The 19,018-nt window shown below is 41.1% G+C and overlaps 2 protein-coding genes across 2 annotated transcripts; both read left to right on the top strand.

Moving 5' to 3' along the window:
* Positions 1 to 832: 832 nt before the first annotated feature.
* polm (polymerase (DNA directed), mu) lies at positions 833 to 9,543 on the top strand. Its single transcript, XM_072659163.1, has 11 exons — positions 833 to 1,194; positions 1,301 to 1,481; positions 1,903 to 2,001; positions 3,231 to 3,401; positions 3,491 to 3,562; positions 3,651 to 3,771; positions 4,470 to 4,602; positions 4,680 to 4,782; positions 5,766 to 6,068; positions 7,379 to 7,462; positions 8,540 to 9,543. Exons 1-11 carry the CDS (start codon positions 1,016 to 1,018, stop codon positions 8,624 to 8,626), a joined length of 1,533 nt encoding a protein of 510 aa, XP_072515264.1. The 5' UTR covers positions 833 to 1,015; the 3' UTR covers positions 8,627 to 9,543.
* A 6,967-nt stretch (positions 9,544 to 16,510) lies between these two features.
* On the top strand, positions 16,511 to 18,727 carry ved (ventrally expressed dharma/bozozok antagonist). The gene is made up of 3 exons (XM_072659123.1): positions 16,511 to 17,189; positions 17,635 to 17,891; positions 18,171 to 18,727. Exons 1-3 carry the CDS (start codon positions 16,895 to 16,897, stop codon positions 18,528 to 18,530), a joined length of 912 nt encoding a protein of 303 aa, XP_072515224.1. The 5' UTR covers positions 16,511 to 16,894; the 3' UTR covers positions 18,531 to 18,727.
* Positions 18,728 to 19,018: the final 291 nt, after the last annotated feature.

The following is a 19,018-nucleotide window of genomic DNA, read 5'->3' as shown; positions in this document are numbered from 1 at the left end:
TACTCGGGGGTACTTTTCGCGGTTTGCCGGTCGGAACTATTTTGAGTGGTGCACTCGGATGAGACGCGTTCCAAACAGCTCCCTAGTCTACTTAGTAGGGCACTATTTTAGTGACGGTGCACTATGCTAGGAGTGAAAGCCTATGCAGTGAGCACTACATACTACACATTTATTCCCTGTTTACTTGGGGGACGATTTGTTCTATTGAAGGAATTACTTATTAAATCGACAGAACGGTGTATTCAATCGTGGGAATGATTTATTAACCGAGGGAACATTTTTTTAATTCGAGGCTATGATTTATTAAATCTAGACAACATTTTAAGTTTGTAAATATTTTTTATCTGCTGTTATAATTAGGGAATCCGTAACTAATTAGCTAACTATATGAGTTCATACGTTTTAGCTTCTGACAGACGTCCTCTTGGCTTCAGATTTGAGTAAATCTGATATATTCACTAAACAAAGTAGTCTATAATATATTGTATTTATTAATATTCGTGTTAATGCTGGCTATATGTTCTCTCCCAGAATGGTTGACCAAATTTACATTTATTTGTAGCTACCGCTAAAATTAAATTTTTAAATTAAAAATAATTGCTCATTTCTAATTTAGGTAAGATATAACGTGGTCTCTGGGTACTTGTCCGCTACGACGTGACAAATACAATTTTGTCTGGGGTAGTAATTTGACTAGCTAGACAGCCTGAACAATTTGGGACGCCGCCTTTATCTGTCGCTTCAATAGTGAACAAGGGCTCAAGGAGCCGTTTGAGATGCAGCCAGTGGCACACTCTTTGCTGACGCACAAAACAAGCGTTGTGTAGAAGTGAAGAGAGCTGTCAGCCTGAGGTTGACACTTATGTACAGTTATTATATTAATCATCTCTGTTAAGGCAAATGAAACAACACTAACACTGTTCTCCAGTTTAGTCTGTTAGTGGAGCGAGTTTCGCAGTCAGGCATGGTAACTAGCACTAGCTTTTAGGGAACTTTCAGAACGTGCAACGCAACTATGGTTCCTCTGAAACGCAGGAGAGTAACAGCGGTCCAGGCTGAGAACCGAGACACACACGTCTGTAAATTTTCTGATGTTGCTATTTTTATTCTGGAAAGAAAGATGGGAGCATCCCGAAAGGCTTTTCTTACTCGACTTGGGAGGAGTAAAGGGTTCCTGATTGCAGAATCCTGCAGGTAGGACCTTCAACCTTACCCAACTAGACAGGCTGCTACTACTAGTAGTGATGCCTTATTGAAGCTTAATTATTCAATCAGCAATAAAGTAATTATGGTTTTGCAGCCCTTCCATCACTCATGTTGTGTCAGAAGGCAACACTGGAGATGAGGTCCAGGCCTGGCTTAGTAACCATACAGAGGGAAAAGCCTTGACTGACTCCATCCATCTGCTGGACATCAATTGGTTGACTGAGAGCATGGCTGAAGGAAGGCCTGTAGCAATACAGGACAGGCACAGGTTAAAGGTAACGTTAACAGGCAAACCTCAGGTGTTTGGTTTTAACAATGAATTCAGTTGATTTTTCAAAATCAGGAACACTGATTCTCACTGTGGGGAAATCTCAGTGGTTAAGCCTTTGTAAAATGACCATTTCTGATCCAACCACTCTGCACTTTGCCAGTCCTAGCCCACTATAGCTTTACCATACCTTGATAATAAATACAATAATTCTAAATCATAGTATTTCAATTTATGCTGGGTCTAAAGAAGGTTTATGCATGTTTTGAATGGTTAGATGCATGTTTCTTGGATTCAGTGGTTAAAAAAAAAAAATATATATAAATAGGAGTGATTAGTGATAGAGTGATTAAATAGCACCCTCACCCTCCTCTTTAGGTAAATCTTAAGTAACAGGAGCACTAAACTACCTTTAATATATCTTACAGACCAGCCCAAAGCTCTCTGCGTCCACGTCTACAATCACAGTGAAGAGTTACGCCTGTCAGAGAAGGACTCCTCTGAAACATCACAATGCCTTTCTCACAGTGAGTCCTTTCCCAGCCCTTACTTTTTCTGCGTTCACTTCACCGCCACGTCCAGAGTTCACTCAGGCATCTCTTTGACTGCTGTGTCTGCGCACCTCAGTGGGTAACCACTAAGATGACGGAAGGAGGACCTGTAAGAGCTTCATTGTGATCCCAACACTATACATGTATACAGTAGAACAAAACTACGTTCCTCCAGGGCCTCAGTGCAACAGACACTACCAGACCTGTGTTTCCTGGACCACACAGGTGACTAAAAAAAATATGAATTCAGTATAGTGCAACAAGTGCACGCTATAGGCAGAGAGGAGCTAGGGACTCAAGAGCCCAGGTATCAAACTCACAACCTTGTGATCAATAACCTAGCACTCTATTAAGGGTTCTTTGCATTAGTGGAAAAGCTTTTAGATGCTTCTATATAAAACCTGTCAAATCAAAGTGAATGTTAAGTCAAAAAAGTGTTAAATAAAAATAAAATGAGGCTAAAAATATATACAGAGGAAAAAAAACTATATATTATAATCCATCAAGCACAAAAAGGGTCCTACTACGGTTAGTCAAGGAATCAAATCAACCATTTTTTTTCAGTACTTTATAGAACCAGTTTTGTTTAGAGTGCAGAAAAGAACCAAGTACAGTGCAAAACAGGGCAAGTGATGGGTAGCTTATTAGAGATCACACCATATTAAAAGGCCTAATCATGGAAAAACTAATTTATAAATTAAAATAAATTAAGTTTGATGTAATAAATGCATATTATTATAGTTTCAGAACACACTGTTTGCTCCCTGTATGTTAGCATTCCTAGAGCATTCATCACCATGGCTGATTCTCAATTTGCGTTCTTGTCTCTACTTCATGTGGACCTGGGAAAAGTCATCAGTTGCAGCCCAAGAACTTAGTCTTAGTCTTAGAACCAAGTTCTAGACAAATACGGTTTTGAAGCATTCTTGTTCCATCTGTGTTATCTAGGATGCATCAGGACATAACTTGTGTGGACTTGGCATTACACACAACGCTGCTGTTTCAACTGCATATAGCGTCCTCCGGTCCTCCTTTGTACTTGCATACTTAAATTTGCCAAGTCAGTAGTACCAAGTAACAGTCCTCCACCCCCTGAATTGTCCTGTTACTGTTTTCAAAACTCTTGAAAAGTATTCACATGCAATAAACATAGAAGCTCAAAATGTCCAAACTTCCAGTAACATGCTATTCATTTTGTCCTTTAGGAAGCTCTGGAGATTTTGGCAGAAAGTGCAGAGTTCAGTGAGAACGAGGGCAGGAGTGTAGCGTTCCGGCGCTCGGCGTCCGTCTTGAAGGCTCTTCCGTATGCCGTGCGTAGGATGGACGACCTGAAGAACTTGCCTTGCTTGGGTGAGCATTCGCAAAGGGTCATAAAGGTGAGAGAGAGTGCAGGTTAGGATTATGGTTTGTTTTAAGCTGCTGATGAGGAAGTCCAGACGGATCATATAAACGTGTTACCCTTTAGGAGATTTTAGAAGACGGCTCATCAGGGGAAGTGGAGTCAACAAGACAATCGGAGCAGTATCAGGCCATGAAGGTATGTGGTATAAAATGGGCATCTTGGAGTTGCAGCATGCATTCTGTCATTTATTTATACTCTACTAAAGTTATATTCCTTTTTCTAGGCTCTAACAGGTGTCTTTGGGGTGGGAGTGAGGAGTGCTGACCGCTGGTTTAGGGAAGGACTACGAAGCCCATTAGACCTGATACGTACGGGACAAAAGCTGAACCATGCCCAGCAAGCAGGTACAGGACTTAATCAGATATTTCTGTTGAAGCTCCACTGATTGTAACAGGGAAAATGGTGTCTCTGTCGTTCCCACTCTGGGCTGGAACATTGGTACTGCACTATGAAACTTTGGTGAAGCCACACGAGAACCTCTCGCCAGAACTGCGAACCGCTGCATAACTCTAGGCATATTTGTTTAAATCCTGGAATATTTTTCTGCCGCCTCAGTCCACATTTATCTTCTACTTGTAGTGATGGTTCTGTATCTCTCAGCTTGTCACCAAATACATGTGTACAGCTGTCCATGAGGGGAAGCTCAAAGCAAGATTTGTATTAAAAGCAGTAGTGTAAAAGTGAATTACACTCCCCGACAACAGGGGGAGCCGAGGAGCGAAAAGTACCAATTCTCGCATAATGCGACTTTAAGTAGACTTTAAGTAGGTGGTTCAGCAGGTGTGTGATTATTTCGGCATGCAGTTAGCACAGTGCTAATTGGCAGTTATAAGCTTTCCTTTTTAAACATTGCTTATCAGCTCCATTAGCCTTGTAGCTGCAGTGTGCAGTAAACCTAAACAGGCCCTGGCTGACTGACTAAGAAAGTTGTCATTAGAGTAATCACATTCCCTTGTTTATCACACATACTCATTTGTTTGTAATACACACTAAAGGTAAAGCCTGGTATAAGTACTGATCTCTCTTTCTCTCTGTGTGTTAGGAGTGCAGTATTATAATGACCTGAACAGACCGGTCACCAAAAAGGAGGCTCTGGCCATCAGTCACATAGTGGAGAAGGCAGTGAATGCTGTGCTGCCTGGAGCGATCATTACACTCACCGGAGGATTCAGAAGGTTTGACAGATGCTTCAAAATCTGTTCAGACCTGAATATCTATGTTTATGTGCTTCTCACTTTGAATATGTCTCTAGGGGTAAGGAGGTGGGGCACGACGTGGACTTCCTCATCACTCATCTAGAAGAGGGAGCAGAGGAAGGGCTGATGCCCAAACTTGTAAATTGGCTGGAAGAACAGGTAGTCAGTGCAGTCCATCAGCCAGGACATAAGACATGCTTGGTGTTGTAAGTTTGCTTCTTCAGCTTAGTACTCCCATGAAGGGCCCCATCAAAGGGCAGTCTCTTTCTGATGGTAAATGCTGTACTTTGAACTCAACTGTGGCAACTGAGCTCAACTCAACTGAGCTTCCTGTAGGTTTTGTGATGACATTTCAGCTTTGTTAGAGATGTCCGTACACATGCTGGGGGTCTTCTCTTGGGATGAACTTGCTTGGCTGTTTTGAATATTGTGTAAATTATTTAGCGGTGGAACAGCTGATTTCGAATCGTTCTGAGACCTTTTCAAATCCCTTCCTTTCAGCATCTACTACCTTTTTTTGAAGGCATCAGAGAGATCTTTGGATCTGGCCATGGTGATTCCACTCACTTCGACAATCAAGAGCAAACCAAGCTAAATGTTTAAAGTTTAAATAAGACAGGCTCCTCCAAAATTCAAAACCATGTTCTAATCATCAGCAACTAATGTGCTGCACCTGATTACTAATGCATGTAGGATATATGTTCTATTACCTCAATCTTTTTAATATTGTTCAAATGAAGATCAAATGTCCATATGTTTACGTATGGTGTTTTAATGGGATGGGTGTTAAACAGCAGCTACTAAAGACAATCACTGAAATAAATATATACACATATGCTTTAGCGTTTCATCAATTAATACACTAAGTCTTCATAGACTAAGACACATGTAACAAGTATTGTTCAGGAATTCCCAACCCAATACCTTATGTGGTTTCTAACACTGTATAACATACTGTATAACAAAAAAAATGCACACCCGTACAGAAACAATTGCATAAATATGATTCATATATTGAAGTTTCTGTGCCATTATTTGAAATGTTGGAACGCTAATACCTTAAAACAGAAATAGTTAGGATTTTTTTTCTTATTGCGACTGTTAATGTCAACATATCCGTGTTTCCTATATTTCCTCTCCAGGGCTTACTGTTGTATCAGAAAACGACAAGGAATTCCTACCTGGAGAGTAAAGATGGACCTGCTCGCCCTCCTCATAATATGGACCGGTTTGAGCGGTGCTTCTCTATATTTAGACTTGAACAAACTACAGAGGGCAGCGGTGCATTTTTGGAAGCTGCCTCTAATGACACCGGCACCATGGAAGGTGTTAACGGAAGAACTGAACAACAGCCAGGACCTACCTGGAGAGCAGTGAGAGTGGACCTTGTAGTCAGTCCCTACAGTCAGTTTGCCTTTGCCACACTTGGCTGGACAGGATCCAAGGTACATGATATCATTAGTGTTTACATTTATCTGAAATGTCAAATTATTCCTTAATATTCAAAGTGAATCAGACAGAATGAATGGCTTTTTAAAGCATTCAACATTGTTTATACATGGCTAGCAAATAAAAAAACGTAGTAGAAACAGTGTTAACTGGTCCTGATTCATTGATTCATTATTAGCAACCTTAGCAATTTTGAGTGAAAGATTATTTTGAAAGATTGGGGCTTATAGGGGCTAGGAGGATAATGTAGCTGTATCAGACTTTACTCACAATGTTGGAATTAAATATTTCTTTGAGATCCTGGTCCATGTTGGCATAATTGTAACACAACCCCTGCAGATGTTTCAGGAGCACTGTCATGCTTTAGGTCTCCCATTCTACTATATCCCCTACTACAAGGTGTTCTATTGGATTCAGGTCTGGTGAAGACCATCGGGGAGGAATTAGATCTGGAAAGGCCACTGAAGAACACTGAACTGAAGTGTTATATTCATAAAGTCAGTTTGAGACGACTTTAGAAGATGGGTGATTTGTGTCCAATGCATGTGGTCACAAGGGATGCACATGATCAGCAACAATAATGATGTTCTCTTTGCCCACACCACCACCTCCACCAGTCTGGTCAGTTGTCACAAGGCAGGTTAAGACCATGAATTCTTGCTGCTGTTTCTCAATTTTTTAAATCCGGATTTATCAGACCAAGCTGCATTTCTTCAGTCTTCAACTGTCCAGTTTTGTTGAGCATGTGCTGAGCCACTGCAGCCTCAGCTTTCTGTTCTTGGCTGACAGAATTGGTTGGACAAGTTGTACATTCTGAGATGCTTTTCTGTTCTCCACAATTGTACATTGATTGTCTTTCTGTCGGCTCCAACCAGTCTGGCCGTTCTCTTTTTTGACCTTTCTCATCAACAAGGCATTTCCGTCTGCAGAACTGCTATCTACTGAATGTGCTTTCTTTATTGCAACATTCTGAGTGAACTCTAGAGACTGCTGTGCTGAAAACCCCATCTTTATTATAATTTTCTTTTGTTTACATGGATAACAGTATGACATACAGCATCATAAGCAAGTCTGTTTGAGATGTTTGAGAGATGCCTGTCATGGTTTTAAGCTTTTGTTACTTGTGAGCTACATCATCCTCGTAACTTAAGTGTAACACTAAAGAAGCAAACTTCTAGACACTAATCATGTTCTGGGTGATCTCCTTTATGTAGAGGAAGGAGAACAGTTTGTGGATTAGATTTTTTTACTGATCTAGTCCTTTAAAGGAACCCACTAAACCCATTGAAACTCCTTTCTCACGCAGCTGTTTGAGAGGGAGCTGAGACGATGGGCGGGGCAGGAGAAGGGCATGTCTCTGAACAGTCATATGCTGTACGACAGCAAACAAGTAAGTGAATGAACTCAACTTCTGCACATATTGAGCAACTGAAATTCTAAAGGCACACAGTAGCAGTGGAACCAGAGACAAAAATGCATGTGTACATTTCTAATCTCTTAACATTTGTCGTATCCACAGACACTCTTTGTGCTCACTCTTGGACTAGAGTGGATTTTTAGTGGGGAAATTCCCATTGGCTACGTCATTTAGTCCAAGACATGGCTTAGAGTGTGTCAATAGAGTACCCCTTCATGTGCTAATATTGCATGAGCGATGATATTTGTGTGCTTAGTGGTGGGCAGACAACTGCTTAGATAGGTAGTTTTACCTGTCCTGTATTCAGGGTTTGGACTTTGATACCCAGGCCTTTGGAGATCAAAGCTCATGAGTTTAGCAGATGACACTGCAGGAGCCAGTGTAGCTAAGAAGCCAAACACTGTTAAAATAGATATAGTTGCAATTGAAATAAAAGGTTAGGTTTATCAGCTAAATATAATATGATAGAACAAGTGCTGTCTCCAAACTTTGGCTGCAAAACTGCTGTAGAGAAGGTTCAAGTTCAAGAGGCTTGCAAAACTACAATGTTCATATTTGGAAACATTTTTAATTCCCCAGACCTTCCTAACAATCAGCAGACATGGATTACTCTAAGAAACTGCTTTGGGCTCTGAAAATGAAAGTAATAGATGCCCACAAAGCAGGACAAGGCTATAAGAAGATATAGCATTTTCAGCTATCTTTTTTAGTTTGTAATTTATTAAGATTTGTCAGGAAACAGGATTCCAACACATTTCAACAGAACTACCGGTAAGATTGCTAGAAAACTCCTTGTCTGCAGACATTTGCCTTGGGCCATTATTCATTTTGTTCATTTGTAACTGTACAAAAAAGATAGAAATAAATAAGTAGTCTTGCATAAAATATTAAAGAACTTCGTGACTTTTACTCACTATTCACTGTAACAGACATTTTGACCAGAGGTGCTCAAACTTTTGCACGCCATTGTGTGTGGTTGCCGTTTCAGAGACATTTTACCTCTCCCTGTCTACAAATCTGCCAGACCCCAATTTCTCATTTGTTTTGCAGCAGCGTTATCTTCGGGCAAATTCAGAAGAGGAGATCTTTGCCCATCTGGGTCTGGAGTACATCCCTCCTTGTGACAGAAATGCCTGATGTGCTGCAGTCCAGCCTAGCTCCTCACTACCTCAACAAATCCACCAATCGGCAAGGGTCAGAACTGTATCACCAGAGAAAGGGCATTGAAATAACTGTTGCCCTCATGACATGACTCCATGACAAACACAGACATTAGCTGTGTTTGGGAAAATATGCCCCTGTCTTTATAAAGAATAATGGAAAAAATGGGATTGCTGCTATTATAGAGTAGATGTTCGCTATGTGGACAAAACTATTGGGACACCTGCTCATTCATTGTTTATTCTGAAATCAAGAGTATTAAAAAAGAGTGTTAATCATGCTTTTGTTGGAGAAAACTTTCTCTGCTGTCCAGGGAAGGCTTCCTACTAGATTTGAGAGCATTGCTGTAGGAGTTTGATTGCATTTAGTGACATGAGCATTAGTGAGGTCAGGATGTTGGATGATCACCACCCCACCTCATCCCTAACTCTTCACTGTATCCCGACAGTACTGGATGGGGCACCATCGTTCCAGAGAACACAGTTCTTCCACTGCTACAAAGTGCTTGGGGGCTTCATACTCCTCTAAGCTCACGTCTGGCATTAGGCATGGTGCCCATGGGTTCATAGTTGTCTGCTCCAGAGTCCTATTATATTGGCAATACTTCTTTAACTTTTCTACGGGACTAGACAAGCTGTGTGTGTGCATTTGCACATCTCTGTCAGCAATGGGTGCAAATTAAAGTGTCAGAATGCATTTATTTGAAGGTGTATCCACAAATATTTGGACATCACCAGTTAACTGGAGGTTATTGCTTGTTGTATATTACTTCTTCTATGAGAAACTGTAAAGTTGTATGACGACCAGATTTTAGCTGATTGGGTCATAGTTTTGTGTCATTCTGTGTTTTTAATATCAATTATATCAATTATGCATAGAAAAAAAGCCAAATTAAAACCTTACTTTTTACAGACAGAATAATTTTGTGGCAATGGGACAAATTTCTTCCTCCCCGTTTTCTGTGGAAATTGCGTAATTATTATACATATAACTCTTTGAGAGATCTGTTATTCATGGCTTGTGCAACATGCAGTCACAGTTCAAGCATGTGTGACTGTTCTGACTTGTGCATACACCTGGTGGGTTGGGGCCTACTTTTCCTAACTGTCGTTTCTCACAGAATCTTTACATACTAAATCACCCCCCGCACACACATGTCTTCCCCTCACCTCATTGTGGCTGCTGCTGTTGTAGCTTGTAGCGTTGATGAAACAAAGTAATTCTGTGTACTTACAGTGTAACTGAATGGTAAATATATATTGTTGCTGTCAAATTAAAAACATGTATCTTTAAAACAGCAACTGTACAGAAGACTTAACTTTCAATGGAAGTCAATGTACAGAGAAGCTGCAGAGTTCAAACTAATAATGGATAAAAGTGGAGATACATGTTTTTAATTGGACAGCAGTGATATGTAGTCTTCTGCAAAAATAAATTGGGCACCCCCTCTACAAAGACATACTTTTGCACACTACAGTGAATGGTTAGTGTTCATTTGCTTAATTGAACATGTTAAAAAAAAAAATGAGGTGTGTGCAAAAGTAATGGCGTATTAAATATGTAGTTTTTATTTTCAAATGGTAAAGTCTTAAAATTAATGTGCTCTGAAACACGTAAGAAATGTGATTTATATTTATATGTGATAGAAAATGTCTATGCAAGTCTGTTGGCTGATTTATTGACTTTTAGTCAAAACATCATTTGACCAGGGGTGCTGAAACTTTTGCATTGTTTTTAATGTGCCATTATTTTGCACATTTTTTTTTTAGTTATTCAAATGAATCTCTTTACACTTAGAAAACCAAAACCACATTTTAAACAGGGGTACCCAAACTGTTTTTCTCTGTAATTTATAATATCTATATCTGAATCTATATCTATAACAACTGCTTAGTGAATTGCATCAATGCTATGTCTTGGTGTATTTTTACATATTTAAGGTAAATTTTCAAATTTCATCAGTTTTTTTACAACCTCGTCAAAAATATAGTAGTAGTGGTAGTTTGGTAGTAAATATAGCAAGTTCCATTAATATCTTTTAGTTTAGTTTGTTTTCTTCTGTTTACGGATTTGTCCGTGAACCAGTCCACCAGGTTGCTCTCCTCATAAACGTCTGCCCACCTTTGCCCCAACAGCATAACTGACCTCTAAGCGTCCTTTAAACTTCAAAGGCCACAGTCGCACCTCGTGGCGCTTTTTATACCACCCTTTAACAGGAAAAGGAAAGCCCCAAATGTAGCCCCCCTTCAAACCATTCTTTTCCTGCAAAGACTGTTCCGACACTCCTTTCATACAAGATGCCGAGATCTAAATCCCCATTCACAAACATGTAAGCTGTCCCCGGCTCCACTGTGGCCTACGCCGGGAGTTTTGAATGTGGATCCGTGTGAAGGGAGGGTGGGTAGGTGGGTGTGTGAGATTGGGTGGGGGGGGGGGGTTACGGCTGAACCTCAATGGGGCCTAATCCTTTCTCAACACTTACCGGGCCACAAGTGTGAAAGCAAAAGTCTGCTGAATAGGAGACGAGAGGGGTGTGATAGCTCTGGGCGGACAGTCAGAGCTCGGAGTCAGGCCGTAGGGCCCTGCGTCTGAGCCCGAGGGGCCGCAGGTCTGAGTGGATTCGGGCTTCGGTGGACGACCTGACGTCCTTAACCCCCCCCCAAACTCTGTTATCACTGAATCAGAGCCTTTTCAAATAGGACCAGTTGCACCGCTACGCCTGATCCACTCTTTGAAGTCACCGCTGATTGGAATCAATAGGGGTGGGATAATGGGGGCATTGTAGTCAAAATGATGTGATTATAAGATGAGCGGATAAGTTACTAGAGGAAAGATCCAAGCAGAGAGACTCGAATGATTGTTTTCACTGACTTTTGAAAGTTTGAAATCACTGCTTGCAATAACCAATTTTGGTATAGATACATGTATGAAGTGACCCCAATCTGGTGACAGGTTTTCACATCAGACTTTTTAGATGTGTCCAGAACGATGTACCAGGCTGGATGTGATTTATAAAATAGTTATAAAACAATGAACTATAAAGAGATAAAGAGTTAACTTATATTACTTTCCCTCCCTTAAATTCTTGTTGTTCACTGAAAAGTTTCAATATTAAATATTTTTTAATTTACTATAAATTGATAATTAATGTCTATTATTTAGGATTTTGTAACTTGATCATGGAAAAGTTCAAATCTTAAATAAACCTTCTGACAAAATCCAGAAATTACTATTAATAGATTAATAACAGATACTATTAATTCTGCTTCAACTTATTTTTGTTCAAGAAAAGATTTAAATATTAAATAAAACTTAATGTTATTATAAAGAAAATAAAAAATTGAATTACAAATACAAATCTGAATATTAAAAAATGGAAATTCTGAACAAATTATATAATTTATTAGCTGTAGCCTATGTCTGCTAGCACCAATCTACAGTACACCTCTATATCTATATCCAGTACTAATTTCCAGCATAAAACCCACTTTCTTATGCAAACTGCAGTGTTTTTACACACAAGAATTTACCAAGGCGACTAGAGTTCATAAAATCCCGTTTAGTCTTGCATAACTCCTTCAAATGCTCCAAGTAAATACCATTTATGTGACCACATCAAAACAGCTTCAGCCTGAACACTCCGCACAGCCCCAGCGCAGTGGACTGATGACCCTCTCACGTCTAATAAAGCTATACAGAGGTTTTCTCATCCTGTGTGAAATATGACGGCTCCAGCTCGCTTGATGGAAACCACTGCGGTTAGGCCTTGCTCTCAGGACCCCCCCCTCCCCTGCAGAACGATCCCCAACGGGGCAGGGAAGGGACGACACGTTTGCGTCCCTAACAGGGCAGCAAACAGCGCCCATTAGAGATGAAAGGGGATCAGTGAAGGCAATCAAAGGCAATCACTGCTGGAGCCCATTCTCTGCCAGAGACTGTCGTCTGTAGCGGCTCTAAAGGCTTGACTGGGAGGGAGGGAGCCGGCTTGAGTGACACATTCATGGCGCTGCTAGAGGCTACACTTCTCGAGAAAAAAGTGCTAGATTTACACAAATAAAACACGCAAAACTGTAAAAATACCACCATCCCAAAGCACTTTCCTTCACTTAGTACTGTGTGGCCTGTACTGTAAGGGATTAAGAAAAAATCCATAACTTTAATGTGCACAGGCCTCCAAAAGTATTTGGACCACTGTGTCCGACTTCTGAATGTATTGAGTTGATTGTGTTGGGAATTAGACCAATGAATAGGACCATTTCAATTCTGTAGTTTTGTTTGGGTTTGCCTGGTGTGTTCTTAAAACCCACTTAAGCAGTTTTTACTAAGATTTTGACATTCACCAATGTCAAACTTTTGAGGACCATGAGATCCATCTGAGATTGTGAACAATTCTGCGGTTGAATCTGACAAACGTGTTTGTTAGGAATTTATTAAGATATTGGTGAATGAGGCCCATTATTATTGGAGCAGTTCCTTAATACAGATTTCCAAACATCTGCATCCTGTATGTCTTTGTAGTCTTCTGAGCTCATGATCCCATCAATGATCACAAGCTCACAGACACAAAGCAGCTTCAGACTGACTTTTCCAACTCCGTGCTTTACAGTGACATTGGTGCAATCTGACTTCTGGCTTTCTCCACATAAAAAGTGTAGCATCAGTGCTAAAACACTGTTCTCTGAACCACATATCTTCTTTTTCTTAAAGCCACCTAAACATCTTCATTTAAGTTTATTGATGGTTGAAGTGTCAGAATACGTTTGGAACGATACGTTGTTTTTGAGTAAAATGAACGTATGTTCTTCGGTATGCATTTATCTTTCAGCACTAAACTCAAGAGACATCACTGCTAAAACCTGGAAGGGGGTTTCGAATTCGGTGTTATTTAAAACCACAGGTATCCAGACACTAACTGTCTTGAGGTAGAAATCCCCTTTTCCCATGTTGACATATTTATTAGCAGTGACCTTCCATGCATACAAGCTCCAAAACACGGTCTTTTAGTGCACACAGTCATGCTAATCAATAGGCCTATTTCGTGTTAACTTGATGATACTGACTCACACTGCCAGTAATTGGTCAGGGAGACCATCTTTCTCAAAGCACCTGCTTATAAGACCCGTTTTCCTGATAACACGGTATCAGTCCAGTATCAAACAGCACACACACGCTGTAATCTGGCCTTTGATGGCGGGATCACTGGGACAGGAGGTGGACACGCCGTCTCCTGCCCCTCCCGTCTGTCGTCCATGAAACCATGCCGCTGTCTGTACTGTATCGCTCTCTCACTCTCTCCCTGTCTTTCTCCTGCCACTCACATCAAAGTCATTCCCCCTCTTTATCACGTCTTGGGGCTTGTGGAACCGAGCTGGTTGACTGTCCCACTTACCAAACATTCCACACTGAAACACAGAAACTGCCCAGCAGCACCCAAAAGATCTACAGCAGATACAGAAAGGCATGAGCTCTGGTTTTTTGTTTTGTGGCCTTTAAACTAAAGAGAAGGAGAGAGATAGCTTTGGAGATATAGGAAGAGAGGGTCAGCAAGTTGTCTGTCTTTTAAAGTCGTAAATAGGGAAGGCTACGTGGTGGACATTTAAATGATATAGACACTCTGGCACTTTTATTAAGGAAAGTTATTGGACCCTCTGGAGTTCCTCAGGGCTCCACTCTTGGCCCACTTTCGTTTTGGAGAAGAGAAACACAGTATGGCTGTGGACTTAAAATATAATCATTTTAAGGTGTTGTAGGGATTTATTGCCAACATGGGCTGGTCCCAGATTAATTTTAATCATTATTGAAAAAGCAAATAAAGAGACAAAAGACACAACTTAACATTAATCCATGTTCATGAAACTGGGTTGTGAAATGACTATTATTGCATATTTATTATTGTATATTGCATATTTATTGCATAAACATGATAGTGGATTACAATAAACAATATACTTATACATTTATATAAGTTGCTGCTGCGCAAAAACCTTGTTTCTCCATTTTGGCCACTTTTCACTTTTTTGACTCAGAACTTAATCTGGCAGTTGTTTTTTTCTATTGTGTATGTATATGAATAATGGACCAATCAAAATGCTCCACAATGACTTTTACATTGGTTTTCATTGAAATGTTAATATGATTTTTTTTCTTTTCCTGTAACGATATCATTTTCAAGATTTTCAAGATGTGCGTTTTTATGCAACAACAACAATATATACATTTTTATAGGAAGGTAGAGTAGCACTACACCATCCTCATGTAAAAGTCCCTTATTTAAATAATAACCACATATTAATATTATTATTATTATTATTATTATTATTATTATTAACATTATTGAAATTTTCTGCAAATTTACATCATAAGATGTAAGGTAACTTTTAACCACCAAAGTCAGATATGCTTAGTTTACTACAGAGCTGCAGTGGACGTTGATAGTAGGCCTGCCTCTGTTTCTCCTCTTGTTGGACTAATTTTTGGCTTAAACAGCAGAATGAACGTAAACGCAAAAAAAAAGGCAAAACTGGAACAACGGCTCTCGGGGGAAAGCTAACAGACATGCCATCATTTCATAATGATCAGAAAAGAGCTTAAGTACATGCAAGGAGTTGCTTCTTACCACTAACTGTATAATTTCCTAGGGTTTAATAGCACATGTCTAACAGTGCGTGTTTATTATAAGCTAACGGCCGCAGCTATGATCACTTTAAATCGTGGACTGATGGGTCCACCTCCACCCATGGCGCCGTCTGTTTTCCCCCTTTGTCTTTTTTTGCTTGTTGTTGGATTTAAGGGGATCAGATCAATGGGATCCTTTGCACATAGTGATGGGCCCGGCTTTTGGAGCTTATGGGCAATTTGCAACCAAGACTTTATTGTGATTTCGCGAACGTTTGGCTCGAACAACCGTTTCAGGTCCCGAGATTAGCTGCTGATAAAGCAGATAAACCGAGTGTAATAATTGTAGTTCTCGCCGGGAGTAGCGGTAGCTTCGCCAGACTACTGTCTCCAAACTCCATATCAGGCCGTGGCTTTGTTTTGTTTTGGTGTTTCTATTTCCCGCCCGTTTTCCGACAGCGTTCGCGCTTACTGCAGTTGCAGGGTATTTGCATATCGGGCTAGGATTGGCTAGATTGTCTGTCCGTTCGGCGGCGGACTTGCGACTACAAATTAGCATCAATTTGAGGCACGAGATGCCACATGGTATTAGCCAATCGCGGCGTGGGAGGGGCGGGGTTTGTCTCAAAACGGGTGGGGAAAAAAAGCATAACCGCTCTCGGTGTAGTGTTTCTCTAATAGGCCATTAACCGCTGCCTGGCACTTCAAAGGACCTGCGCGCTTTGATACCAATACCGACTAAAGAGGGCATAAACAAGGGCTGGATTACGCAGATTTGCAGCCAGTCACAGGGACATCAAGTGTGTGTCTGCGAGAGAGAGACAGGGAGAAGGCCTACTGTATTACATACTACTATTTATATTTGTAAATCAGTGGTGCACTGTCAATGTCACATAAAGCATAAAGTAATATGATATGGAAAATTTAACCAGTTTACCATGATTTTTCCTTTTCCTGTAACATAATTTTTTGTAAACAGGCCATTATTGAACCAAAGTTCAATAATATAAAAATAACATAAATTATAACTTAAAAATAAAACCCACCAATTAAATATTACCAGAGATTCGAGGCGTTAAATCCTATCACTAACTTGGACTTTCAACTGTGATTCCTCCACATGTGAAAACACACACACAACCCTCAGAGAGAAGACGGGATCAGAAATGGTTTTGGAAAGAGGGGGGGTTATCGGAGGGGTGTGTGTGTGTGTGGGGGGGGGGGGGTTCTGTCTTGCTACATCACCAGACTTACTGGAGCCAGGAATTAATGGGCTCATTCAGAGGTGATTGAGACGTCTTAATTACCACACTTGTGAAAACTCAAGGGGTGGGGAGCAGAGACGGGAGGATGTTCCCTTTGATCCTGGCCTAAGTGAATTGTAAATGAGCTGGGATTAGCCCTATAAATGCTCCAGCCCCTGCTAGAGGTGGTCATTGCTTGCTTATCCGAAGACAAACAGCGCTCTGCCTCACTCGCTCTCACGACCAGCTCACCACAACTCAACAGACCGAACCTTAAAGGGACCTTAAGAGGAACTGTAGTGGAGCAGACAACACAAAAGAAGACACCAACACATTTCATCCGGATATTGTTTCCTTGCTTTGGAGAGCAGCTGCAACTGAAACGATGAAAGGACACTTTTCCATCGAGTGGCTGTCCCAAAGCAGCCAGACCCCGTCCAGTCAGAGAACCGGGCAGCATCACCTCCACCAGCACTCCAGCTCCTGGCTCTCCACAGCCTCCTCTGACAGAGCCAGCACCTCGGGGACTAATCCAGAAAGTCTCCCTGGTTTCTACAGCAGGAGGGCAGAGAGCACGGAAGCTCAGGAGATACAGCCTGAGCAGACGGGGCCAGCAAATGGCTTTTTAGCCCCGTTGCAGCAGGAGACTAGCACAGGCAACCCAGAGAATGTCCAACTTGGTAAGATAGCATCTTAAGCCTTGTAATTTATATATGGAAGTTATATAAGTTATGAGAGTAAGGAACTGTTGTGTGGGCCCATGGGTTTTAAAGGGGTATTTCTATATATATATATATATAAATTAATTAACCCTTTGTTTAGCATTTACTGATAATGTCTAATGTCGCAGCTGTACCACAACATCAGTTGTTTTGGTTTGGAGACACTATTAAAAATTGGCAGCTGTCTTCGGCATTGTATGAATATCCACTTTTTACTTTAACATACATTAAAGTTAAGAGGGCTTATTACTATCTTTTTATTTGCTATCTAGCTTATTACTACTATTGAAAATCATAAGCCAGTCCTTAGGCCTCAGTTTCTGTTACATCTCTGCCATTTTGCTGCTCATTTCAATGAAAATCGAAAACCAAACCCTAACTCCCCTTCTTTTCTCCATCACAGCTCCTGAACTGGGCTTCAGTAGTGGTACAGAAGAGGAGGAGACTTCCGGCTATGAGAGTGAAGGCGGACGTTCTCTCTCTCCCATGGCCTCCAAGCAGCCAGCTCCATCTGTCTCCCCAGCCACCGGCCGCAGAGCCCGCACCGCCTTCACTGTCGAGCAGATTGAGAGCCTGGAGCGGGCCTTCAAGAGGAACGCTTACCTGGGAGCCCAGGACAAGGCTGAGCTGTGCAAGCGCCTCAGTCTCTCTGATAAACAGGTATGAGGAGCACTGCTTTTAATTAGTACACCCAGTTTCAAATTGTTCAAAATAGCATCAAAAATGAGTGTTGTGATCAGTAGCATTAGCGCTAACAAGACGTGAAAGCTGACCCTAGGTCTTATTCACTCTTGGCAGCATTATCATTGTTTGGTTGACCTTTTTGACCTCCATGTAGGCCTTACAATGACCTATTCAGCTGTTGTTATGGAATTATCTGGAGCCCTAGCTTTAGTTCATTGTTCAGTGTAGTGACTCTCATTCTGTTTGCCTTCACAGATCAGGAACTGGTTTCAGAACAGGCGCATGAAGCTGAAGAGAACGGTGCAGGATGCCCTGGCTCACGCCTGCCAAGCCAACGTGGCCTCCCAGCTCATTCACTACCCTGAGCTGCAGACCTTTAGGCCAGCTCCGTACCCCAGCTACTACCCCCCGCAGGACGCCACAGCTCCATACCTCTGCCCCCCCAGTCTCCACTACGCTCCCTCCACCACCACAGCAATCCCAGCCGTCCAGGCCCTGCCTGTCAACCCCCTCTACCAGTACAGGAGCCCACAGAGCCTGCCCGTGGCGCCTGGAAACCCAACCCTCATGGGCACCTACCAGCCGTACCACCACCAGTACTTCAGCTCGCAGTGAACGGAGACATTTTGAGCCACACGGACCACAGCCAGTCTTAATGAAGCATCCCTCTCAGACCCATGGAGGAATAACAGGGTTGAGTGCAATAATGAATGTCTATTTTTTTTTACCTTTATTTTACGATTGTTAAATATTTAAATACATGCTTGTAAATCCTTTAAAATTATATTTTGTTCATGTTTATAAGTACGAGATGAGTGTATAATAAAAAAGGTTTATCTGTACATTTGTGTTTTCTGTTATTCATTTGATATGTGCTGACTCTTAAGTGAGTTAAAGGGAAACTCCAGAGAATTATTATTGTTATTTCAGTATTTGATGAGATATAATGCATTTTTGTATACATATTTTGTATATATAGTGGTGGTGACAGGAACCAGGGGTTTATTATTATCATCCCAAATAACCAGAGAACCTTAGATGTATGTAATATTGATAATAGTAAAGTAGAGAGAAATACAAAACATTTATGGGTAGTATTGCAA

The sequence above is a fragment of the Salminus brasiliensis genome, chromosome 16 (assembly GCF_030463535.1).
Source record: "Salminus brasiliensis chromosome 16, fSalBra1.hap2, whole genome shotgun sequence".
NCBI classification, from domain to species: domain Eukaryota; kingdom Metazoa; phylum Chordata; class Actinopteri; order Characiformes; family Bryconidae; genus Salminus; species Salminus brasiliensis.
Note: the sequence above shows the minus strand (reverse complement) of the source record. Positions and strands in the feature narration are given on the sequence as shown.